The 12,100-nt window shown below is 38.0% G+C and overlaps 1 protein-coding gene across 2 annotated transcripts; it reads left to right on the plus strand.

The window, feature by feature from the left end:
• The first annotated feature begins 1,732 nt into the window (after positions 1-1,732).
• LOC121409149 (alpha-amylase A-like) lies at positions 1,733-9,760 on the plus strand. 2 transcript variants are annotated; one of them, XM_041600986.1, is made up of 6 exons: positions 1,733-2,184; positions 3,605-3,914; positions 5,072-5,228; positions 6,016-6,254; positions 6,618-6,909; positions 7,661-9,760. In XM_041600986.1, the coding sequence occupies exons 2-6, from the start codon at positions 3,698-3,700 to the stop codon at positions 8,490-8,492; spliced, it is 1,737 nt and encodes a 578-aa protein (XP_041456920.1). In that variant the 5' UTR covers positions 1,733-2,184; positions 3,605-3,697; the 3' UTR covers positions 8,493-9,760. The 2 variants fall into 2 exon arrangements, with proteins under 2 accessions (XP_041456920.1, XP_041456922.1); XM_041600988.1 differs by having other exon boundaries at positions 3,798-3,914; positions 7,661-9,759.
• The last annotated feature ends 2,340 nt before the right edge of the window (positions 9,761-12,100 follow it).

Here is a 12,100-nt window from a genome sequence, read left to right on the forward strand (position 1 = left end):
GTGTGTTTTAGATTTAGACCTCAAATCTGGGCATTATCATGAAAATAACTAAAGCGAGCGCGAAGCGCGAGCTTAAAATATTTGATAATTCGATCTTTAAAAGGTTCAATTTGAATTAAAGGAACGGGACATTCTACGGACATTTTGTTATGATATGAAAATGATGACTATCTTCCTATTCCTCTTCCTGAGAGCGAAATGAAACTTGTCGATTCTGAAAAACCAAGTTTATTTATTGAATTAATATTGATAAGCCTATGAGAGCGCAAAATCTGTTAATATTATGTCCTGGGAACTGGGCATTTTTAGCACTTTGTAACAATTAGTGCAAATCTCGAGCCGAAATTTTTTATTAACTGTCATGAAATGGTGATTTTGAGTTTGTTAAAGAATTAATATTGAAATATACATAACTCACCAATCAAAATGCAAGTGTGGAGCGCTAGCTGACACTTTTTGACAATCAGACCTGAATAGAGATATTTTGCAAACCTTATGGAATACACAAAAATAATAGGTACCTGACAAATCAAATTTTCCGAGAGCGCGCAGCACGAGCAGATAATATTCATATTCAGACCATAAAACTGACATTTTACAAAGCACTTTTTAAAAATAAATTTGTAAATCAAACAAAATAATGAAAGTTCGATTTCTGAGCTGAGATATTTTCTGTATATTGACTTCAAAACGTTACATTTTAAGCTCCATATTGAGCAAGATAAGTAAATCACCGAATGGCGATGCGAGCGCGAGCGAGAATTTTATATAGGCCTATAGTGACACACATTTTTTCCCCCAAGTCTTCCCCTCATATTATATTTGGTCACTCGTTTTTCTCCTCTTATGTTTTCTATTCCTTTTCTCCTCTCTTTTCCCTTCCCTTCTTTTCTTTTTCTCTCCCTTCCTTTTTATTTTGCTCCGGCAATAGGGGGACCCGCGCCCCTCGCCCCCCTGGATCTGCCTATGATACCTTGCATTTTATTTTATACCTAATTCGAGTTTTTTTTTTGTGTAGTCTCTTTACCCTAGCTTTGATTTTAGAGTGCAGAAATTTCAATTCTTATGGAAAATCTTCCCTACACCTTCTGCACTTCTCTCGATTAGTTACTTTGCTTTCTCACATCTCCAGTCCCTTTGAATTCTTGGCTCCATTGCATCTTGTACAGAAAAAAAGAACCCTTTTGTTTCTTATTTATTCACTGATTAAACCGTAATAATTCTTTTGCAAGATGGATCTTCAAATTGGTATCAAACTAATTTTCAAAATCCTTTGTTGCCTTCATTGAATTTCACATGAGCTACAATGTTACATCTGTTAAAGTTTCTTTACCTGCACTACATCAAATTTATGCGAGTTCTAAATATAGTCGAGTGTATGCCAACATCAAACAAAATCTTATCATCAACTCTCGATCAAAATTGGTCATTGTTATCTCTGAGATGATATTGACTTGATACAGGCACAGTTTTCGGTCTTTGCGAACTCTATTTGCATACAAGGGCTTAACATTGACACCCCTTTCTTTGAGCAAAGAGACGAATATGAAGAAGATAAGAGAAATAAACCCACAACCACAACGTTAGTTGACAATGACACAAGCTATTACCTACTTGTTGAAATAAATGCGATAAAGTGAGCCATTAATAATTGTTCTTTCTTGAATAATAAAACAAATTCCATTTGATATACGAACTTTGTGAGTTTTGAATTGGTGCACAGTAACAGAAATTGGAGGAGAGTCGTATTATTATTTCCTACCTTCAACATTTCATGTTTTATTTAGAGTTTCTTTTAAGTGTTGTGATTTGAGGCAAAGAACCATACACAATCCAACTCGAGATAAAAATAGCGCAGTATTTACGACTCTCGGCACGAGAATAAAACTTTATTTTTTGTCAACAAGTGAAGGATAAAACCACCACGTGTAATCAGCTCGTCTGTGATTGGTCGAAGTTTGCTGGGCTAATTCAGATTATTTCTCCTATGGTGCAAGAGTTGCAAGACAGAACGTGAACTCGGAATTCGGATATAAGAATATTTTTCGGATAATAGATGGCATTTGATGAGTTTAGCTTTGACGAGATGACTATTATCTGCCCCTTTCGCTCGCTGATAAAAGAACTTGGTGATTCTTCTGAACTTTGTCGAGACTGGGATAGGTGTGCATCTTGTCATTCAAGGTTAGTATATTAAAGTATAAATTTAATTGCTCTGAGGCCCGTTGCAGAAAGAGTTGCGTTTAAACGCAAGTCAAAAAATCAAACGCAAGTCCCAAATGCGCGCTGTTGATTGGCTGAAAATCAAGTTACGCGTGATTTTTTAGAGTTGCGATTGATTGCAACTCTTTCTGCAACGGGCTCCTGAACTTCCATTTTGTCCCATTGTGTGATTTCAGTTGATAAGCATTAAAGCCAATCTTATTAATTCCTTTAGATTCCGTTGTTACCCTTTCAAACTGATATTTTTCTGAGTCTCTTCGTATGCCAATACTTACGAGTGACCGAGCTCGAAAGTTTATGTTCATACGACATTCAGTCATGCCCAGCCCAATCTGAAATTACAAGTTACTTTGAAAAACAAAAGCTTCAAGCTCTGCATTTTTTTAATAAAAATAAATTTAATGTAAATACTTTAAAGCAAAATTTATGTTTTTCACCTTGACGCAAATTGTACGTACCTACGTATCGATTCATAATAAAAACCTACACCGAGGTGCCGTGGCCGAGTGGTCTAAAGGCCACCGCACTCCTTGCGACTGCTCGCGATCCGATTTCGGAACAAATCGCATTTTGTTCATTTTCTGAAAATGTGAACGGAACATATCATTATTTGAGGTTAAAATTAATTGAAAGAATACTAATATAATCATTTGGAAAGATTGAAATCTTTTATTTTGGAGTAAAGGCCAAATTAGTTTCAAATCGTACGAGTGCTATGAAGTCATTATGACTAGATATTGAATTCGCTTTATTCTAAGGATGATAGCATAGTCACAGATTTGAACATGTATTCGTACGATGATTTAGAACATTACACAGTAAGATATTCCAAGTCTCAATATCAGCATCAAATTCTACTACATTTTTTTTCTGAAATCGGGTCGCAGACCAATCGAAAGGCGCTATATGCAATCTTTTTTTTCTTGTTTTTTTATCAACCAGGTTCACTTCCTATGTAATCATAAGATAATTTTAGAAAGAAGATCCACATCATTTTAGTGACAATCATAATAGTAGTTAGAACCTTCTTTGCATTGGTTAAATGACCTTTCCAGGAGGGTGTTTCATAAAGCTGTTCGTAAGTTAAGAGCAACTTTAAGCGACTGGTGAACATTTCTTTTGGTAAATGGTACCTTCACTGGCAATGCTTTAGCGCGTAAGAAAGGATCACCAGTCGTTCTTAAAGTTGCTATTAACTTACGAACAGCTTTATGAAACGGCCCCCAGATCAGAATATCAAGTCTAGTACCCATGGCAATAATATTGCGCATGTTATTTGTTAGATAAATACATCGTTTAGGAATTCGACCAAAAAAATTAAACGACGTGACGGTAAAAGATCTAACTGTGACATCACTTTTAAAACTAATTCTCTCAAAAGAATCCTCGAAAGTTAAAGTCAACCTGTCAAGGACATCCTCCAGATTCATCATCAATTTTGATCATCGAACAAAAGGAGCCAACAGAACACAAAATGGGTGGATGTCGAGGCAAAGATGGCGAGGGATTCTTATCAAGAATCGGATATAATCACATGCTCTTGATCTTACTTTTCGCTGCGGCCATCTATTCAGGTGATTTGCACGAAACTTCAATCTCAGAAGATAAGGAGAAAGGAGCAGCGACAGCAATGCCCTCGGCTGGGAATATATTTGACGCTTTGCCTAGAATAGCATCGGATGTGTACCATGGTAAGAATGAATGAATTTGTAACAGTTAGATTACAAGGTAACAACATTGCCCATTATAAACCAAGCAATTGAATCAACACATATTTAATATTATGATTTTGGAAAATGAATGGGATTGGTGATAAGAGAATAGATGAAGAAGATTTTTGCATTTCAGATCATTTAAGACATCTCTTATTTATCTGCAGATGTCAAACTACACACTCAGTATGTATAAGGAATTTGAGTTTGAAAGCTCTTGTTGCAATGCATAAATGATAAGATCCTATAATATTTTTGCTCTCGCGTAGGATTCCCCTAGTTCTGATGTTCGACCTCTGGGAAAATGGAGGTGGGGGGGGGGGGGGGTCACCATCTCAGGCTCCTGATTCATGTGCAACTGGTTTGAAGCCGCCTCCGACGCGGGCATTGAAGTCGCCTTCACGCCTGTAATTTGGGTTTTGATACACATACGCCGAAAGTGGATTGAGGCCGCCTCGTGCTCATTATCATTGATAAACACATGGACCTATTACAAACATAAACCGCCTTCACATGACCTGTTCACATGAAAGTGGATTTAGGGCCGCTTCTTGCTCATTATCATTGATAAACACATGGACCTATTACAAACATAAACCTCCTTCACATGACCTGTTCACATGACAGGAGGCTCCTAATTTTTTATTTCAACATTTACATCGTTTGTTAGCTTATTCGTTATTTATATTTTAGTGGTCAAGTTGGCCTGAGTCCGCTTTGAGTAACACATATAACAATTGCAGGACTGAAACCGGAGTCGCGGTGCTTTCAAAGCACATCCAAAGGTGGACTCACTCCGAGGTGGCGTCTGTCCGGCAAAAAAAAAAAGAGATGAAACATAGAAGCCGAGCCGCCTCCGACGCGTCGCGACGCATGTGTATCTTTCGACGAATGTGTATCACCACCCTTTCACATATCAATGGTCATCAGGGGGTGTTTCATGAAAGTTGTCGGCGCTGACAATCAGTGAAATCCTTGGTTTTGATTGGCTGAGAGGCATTGGTCTCTCACTGTTAATATGATAACTGTCAGAGAAAGACAACCTATCAGTGCTGGCAACTCCATTGAAGCTGTTCCTGGATGGAACATATGGAAAAACGCCGTCAACTGACTCATAGCATATTCTATTTTTTCAGTTGTTCATGATCACAGTATCCGGGCTTTAAATACAATACTCGATATGCTGAAGGGAGGCAATGAGATGACAGACGAACAGAACTTCGAGAAAGATAGGACTGTCATCGTTCATCTCTTTGAATGGACCTGGGTCGATATAGCAGACGAATGTGAAAGGTAAATGGCTTTAAGAAATTTAAACAGTCAACTAAGTTTTTTGTCCATCTATACCAACACAAACACGTTATTCCCGCGCGTTTCCTATTCAGACATAGAAACTACACCCCTCCCTTAAATCGGAATTTGTAACTTCCTAACGAAAAGCTCTGGAACAAAATGACTTGGCAGCTGTCTATTACAATAAGATGTTTTCGATGGTCACATAACATTTTAAATACTACACTGAGAGCGAGTTATAACTTTTCCTGTGCTAACAATGTGCCATTAACTAACAGATCAACTGTATATCTAAAAATGTCAGGCATATTTGATTTATCAGTTTATAGGGAACTTGTATTTTATGTTATGTTCATCTACCGTAGATGGAGTAGAATAGTAAGTTCAAAATGCCATGTACCAGTAATGAATTATTTCCTTATTTCCGATTGGGCTATGATATGGGCCTAAGTGCTGCAGCGGGAAGGTAAACAATCGTCTGCAATCACGTTGGTAAAGATCAGTAACTACCCTGGACACTTATTACCGTCACCGTTTGTAACGCTGACGATGCAACACATTTTGCAGAATGAAATGATTCAAGAAGCAAATTTCAGCCAGTAGGTAATCAGGGAGCAGTACCAGGATATGTAGTGGGCATGAGGTCACAAAGGGGGAAGCAGTCACCACTAATCCCTTCTGTTAGAACTGCCCCTGTCTTTGCAAATTCAAATGGGAAGTCTTTATTAAGGTGATTGAGTGTTATTCTGTTTCTTCATGTTTTTCATGGAATGGTATTTCCTGACAGGTTCCTTGGACCGTATGGCTATGCCGGGGTGCAGGTATCACCGCCAAATGAACACAAATACATTGATACCAGTGTATTCAATAGTCCATGGTGGCAGCGGTACCAGCCGATGGGCTACAGGTTGAACAGCCGCAGTGGTAACGAACATCAATTTCGTGATATGGTGGAGAGGTGCAACGCGGTTGGTGTGCGGATCTACGTCGATGCCGTTATTAATCATATGGCAAAACACACGGAAGGTACGTTGGACCTCGTCAGCATACCCAGTGTAAAGTATCTTCGGGAATGAAAGATAATCTTTAGTCAATCAAACTCATTTGCACGACGCATGACGTTTATTTCAATCATAGTGAGATCCGTGCCACTTGAATGACTTCACGAATTAAAAAAACTATCTCTCCATTTTTTTGTTGTAGAGTACAAACAGATCAAAATCAAATTTCCATGATTGCGATTAATGCCACCCCTCTTGGGCACACCTCATTTCGTTTTGGGGTAGATTCTTTTATCGATTAGGAACTTTGTTATCTTTGATTAAGTTCTACCTCTACCTTCAGTATATCTACATTATGACAATATTCGCCTATTGCATTCATTGACAGATGACCGCTACAACTTCCCGAATGTCCCCTTCAGCACAGCTGATTTCAATGTACCTCTGGGTCGGTGTCCTGTAGATCACGGCTGGGTCTCGGACTACTACCATGCTGAGAACGTCCGCAATTGCGACCTAGAGGGCCTGAATGACCTCTACTTTGGACCTGACAATGACTACCATACGCGTGATATCATCGTTGAGTACTTAAATGGCATGCTAGAGATGGGTGTGGCTGGGTTTAGGATAGATGCAGCAAAACACATGTGGCCTCACGATCTTGCGGATATCGTCAGCAGGTAAGAAAAACGATTCATTTTAAGTGAATAAGATATTTAGAAGAAAAATGCAAATATTCTATTTTTTCCATGTAGGAGCATAATCATAAAAATACATTAAAAATAATGATGACCAGGATAATAACAGTATACCAAGGGTATGCACATCAGTTCCGAAAACTGTTCTCCCAGCGGGCCCTGCTATTATTATTACCCAGGCTTTAGTTCGGCTACCTATAGGCCTTCAGGCATTCAAGGAATTTCTTCCACCAGGTACCAATTCACCTTAATTGGGTGAGTGCCAGCACAATGTGGGTAAATTTCTTGCTGAAGGAAAACACGCCATGACTAGGAATCGAACCAACGTCCCTAAGATTGAAAGACTAGAGCCATAACCACTAGACCACGACGCCCATATTAAAAAGAAACGAACGGGTGAGAGTACAGGTAAATTTCATATAGGCCTACTAGACTCGGGTGAACGACAGAAACAATTTTTTTCATTTCTCGTTATCTTTGAATCTATAATTTTCAAGAAAATACCAATTAGGTGTCCTATATCATTGTGAATGGCAACCGACTTTGAATTCTCTTGAGAATCCAATGTAATTTTTTTTGCAAAATAAACAATTATTAACCTAACATTTCCGTTTTTGACGATGTCGCGTTGAGATTCAGAATTACGCATTCCTGCTTTTTATCACAAGAGAAACAACATTTTCATTTGATCAGCTGAGTCATTGACTAATTTTCTTCTAATTCTTATTTCCAGGTTAAGGAGGACGATCTGGAATACCAAACCATACATTTACCAAGAGGTCATAGACCGAACCAGTCACGAGGCCGTCAAAGCATCAGAGTATTTCGACATTGGGTCTGTAACTGAGTTCAAGTATGGTGACGAAGTCTTCGGAATTGGGACTGCTTCAAAAGATGCTGTCTGGTTTTCCGGGTTCGGTGAACAATGGGGATTGATGCCACGTGACAAGGCGCTAGTGTTCATCGACAACCACGACAACCAGCGAAATCACGGTGGTGGAGGCAACGTCTTGACCCACAAGATGCCGTATGAATATAAGAAAGCTACCGCGTTTATGCTGGCGTGGGACTATGGCGTGACGCGTGTGATGAGTAGCTATGACTTCATTGATACAGATCAAGGACCACCAGCGGATGAATACGGAAATACACAGGGACCCACAATCAACTCGGATACCACATGCAATGGGGGTTGGGTATGCGAACACAGATGGAGACAAATCCGCAACATGGCATGTTTTAGGAACGCAGCTAAGGGATACCCGGTGCAGAACTGGTGGGACAATGGACACAATCAGATTGCATTTTCTCGTGGAGGAAAAGCGTTCTTTGTTCTCAACAACGAACCGCATGCACTTTCTAGAACGCTCTACACTGGTCTTCCTCCAGGAATCTATTGTGATGTAATAAGTGGCGATCCAACTGCATCGGGTTGTACTGGGTTTATTGTTGCTGTAGATGCTGCGGGGATGGCGAGTTTTGATATATATGCAGGTGAAGATCCAATGGTAGCAATTCACGTCGGTGCGAAGGCAGGTAGTGGAAGTGGCAAGTGCAATGCATAATATTTTAAGTTTATATATTTATTCACACAACACAAACAGAGCTGCTTAAGCGCTGATCCCGTCGGAGAGTGTTACAGGGACCCGGTACAGGGACGTCCTATGTGCATACTGTTGAGATCAAACACATGACTCGGACAAAGTTCTGTCAATATCGACAGAATGTAGACGATGTATACTTGAAATATTTTCAGCGTAAGGAGCAGTGATTGCTCCATGGCGTTTGCACCTTCTTGTGATAGACTCGGAGACGCTACGAAATCTAGGGAGAAGCATCTATATACTTTTCATCATCATGTCAATTTTCGTGCTGTTCTTGCTTTTTTGTTGATGGTCAAACGAAGGAAAGATCTGTCCCTGACATCGTGCGACCAAATTGATCGAACGTTTTTCGAACTATGGTAAATTAATTTAATTATTCAGAACAATTTTGGAGACGAGCACATTTTCAGTTTGCATAGGTGCCTCGTTTAAGACTCTACTAGGAAAACACGGACATGACCTCCAAATATATCGATTTACATGTATATTATAATAATTTTTATATTTTTTACAACAAAGTGTGTGATACAAGCTACATTTTATATATGTTTATATGTACAGTTGTAATGACTTTCTGCAAGTACCAAGAAACAAATGTACCTGTACTCCTGGGCCTTGTTACATAAAATATACAATCAATACAATTAAGCCTAATACGTCAAATCATGTACAAATAGTTAAAATTAATCGTAAATATCAATCGTAACTCTTTATGTTACACCATCCTAGTATGATATGGATCTAGCTTAGCTTGGTATTTCAAAACTTTGTAACCAAAGATATGGGATCTAAAGTTTTAACTGCCTTCCGATGTGCCAACAAGAAAAAAAAATGATAATACTCGTTCTGAAGAAAAAAATCTTTTATCATCTATCATCGCCATCATGACAGGCAGAACAGATTGTGTAGCTGAAAGGGAAAGTTCGCCCTGACAAAAACGATATTGTAAAAATAGCATAAAAATAATGAATAATATTGGTTACCTAAAATATTCGCATTATTTTTTCTTAGTCGAGAACCTTTCCGACTACCTCTCGTTCCCAAGGGTAAAGAATTTATTAAGATATTTTGTTAATGTTAGAAATTTTTCCTGCAGCAGAGTGTCTAGAACACCTGTAATTTTACCAGATTGCGTAATCTTACATTATATCATGTAATATTACAGGAAATTGGTTTTTGGTGTAAGGAATCTTACAGATTTCCTTAAATAAAAAACCCTTTTTTAAACAGAGACCTATTCTGTTAAATTGCAGAAAAAATCCTGTTTTATGAATTTACAGAATGATTCTGTTATTGCTTTATGCAAAATCTTTTTTTCTGTAAAATCAGTTTTAAAACAGTTTTTAAACAGTGTAGTGTGTGAGGTATTGTATACAAATGAATAGTCGGTATATATTTTCCTAGCAAGGGGTCAGTGTATTCTTCCAAAATGATGAAATGTACAGTTTGTTGTTAATTCTGTATCGACCCAGTGAATTTAGATATCTCTATATAGATCTGGATCTACCTCCACCTTCGTTAGTTAACTCTGATTCAACATAAAAGCGTTAATGTAAAATCAAATTGATGTGACTGGGTTTAACCTGTTGATGCTTGTGACGAAATTTCTGAATAATCCGTGGAAAGTATTATTATGTGATAATTCATACCTTAAATCCGCCTTCAATAATTGGGTACTAGTAATGTTTGAATATCTGTTTGATGTGTTTCATGTACAAATTATCACCTTGCGAATAAAGGCATGTTTTCATTCGTAAATACTATTTTAAAATGAATGTTTGCAAAATTAAGGGGAAAAATATGACGAATGCTTGAACAAAATAAATATTGGTATCTTTTGCTTATATTACGTGGTATGCCATGAAAATAGAAGTAAGCCCCAAACACAATCAGTGTATTGATATGCACGTACAACAATGTTTACATTTGCGCGAGTAGGGATAGCGACCTCTGTTGAATTACAATCAGCAGATTTTCTTTCTCTTGTGTTTCTTGAACCGGTTTCAGTGGACATTTACAGCAAATTAAGAATTGGTTTTCATATGATTGCGTTTAAATTGGTCCCAATCACCGATGTAACTGGAAAACTGTATCATGGGGGTGTCGTGGTCTAGTGGTTACGAAGCTCGTCTTTCAATTTGAGAGACGTGGGTTCGAATCCAAGCCATGGCGTGTTTTCCTTCAGCAAGAAATTTACCCACATTGTGCTGCACTCAACTCAGGTGAGATGAATGGGTACCCGTCAGGATTGATTCCTTGAATGCACCAAACGCCTTCAGCTGGAGTATAGACAACTAGATAATCGCCGCCTCATGATTGCTATGTATCATTATAATTATTATTATTATTGTTATTATTATTATTATTATTATTATTGTTATTATAGGTAAAGTGTATTCATACCCTATTTTCTCTCTTTCTTCTTGTCTTTTTGATGTTTTCAACGCTCGTCTTAGGGTAGTCCTCCACTCTTTTGTAGGTATACTAGTGGCCGTCATTAAAACAAGATTATGGTAATTTTCGACTGGGTTCTGAGCCCTGTTACCATGGTAGTTGCCGGCATGGCAAAGTAACGCAATTGTCCATTATGAAACAAAAACTTGATCTGATTTGAACGTGACCATAATTTAAATCAAGCAATGTAAAATTAAAGAAAAAATATACATGCAAACAAACAAACAAAATTACATACATACCCGAAGAACTCACCGGTTTCTTAAAAATTGATTTTTGTCAGATTTCGTTTGTTTTTGCAAAGATAAATGGAAAATGAAAAGATAGAAAGAAAAGAAATACACGTAGTTAGATACTTAAAGATATATATATATATATATATATATATATATATATATATATGGTGAGGCATGGCGGCTTGTCATTGTTCTAAACCCACCTTCACCCGACAAAGGAAATTATAATTGGTATAGTGTCGAAAATCTGTCTATCTGACGGTCAATCGGATTGGGTTCGCCCTAGCCATTAACCCGTCTCTGTGGTCTAGTGGTTAAGGCACCGGCGTTCAAAGCTGGAAGCCCGGGTTCGATTCCCGGCAGAGACATTTTTTCGGCATCACCAATTTTTCCAAAGGGTAGATAGCTCTGGGGAACCTTGATTTAAGCTACGCCTACCATTGTTCTCTTCATCCATTTCTTTACAATATTTAAATAAAAAGAGTTGCCAAAAGCTGCTGTACATGTATAACATTACACACACACACACACACACACACACACACACACACACACACACACACACACACACACACACATATATATATATATATATATATATATATATATCTATCTGTCTATCTAACTGTGTGTATATATATTATATACACAGTTAGATAGACAGATAGATAGATAGAGGGGAGAGGGTGGGTGAGAGAGAGAGAGAGAGAGAGAGGAGGGGGTGAGGAGAATCTTGCTAAACAAAGAATAGTGAATAATAAACAATCCCTTTTTTAATGCAACATCAACAAGCAACAATGTGAAAAAAGTAGATGGTGATAAAATCAATTAATCACTAGCTGGGAAACAACAAGAATATTATTGCACGACAGAACCAAC

This window comes from Lytechinus variegatus, chromosome 2, assembly GCF_018143015.1.
Source record: "Lytechinus variegatus isolate NC3 chromosome 2, Lvar_3.0, whole genome shotgun sequence".
Classification (NCBI taxonomy): domain Eukaryota; kingdom Metazoa; phylum Echinodermata; class Echinoidea; order Temnopleuroida; family Toxopneustidae; genus Lytechinus; species Lytechinus variegatus.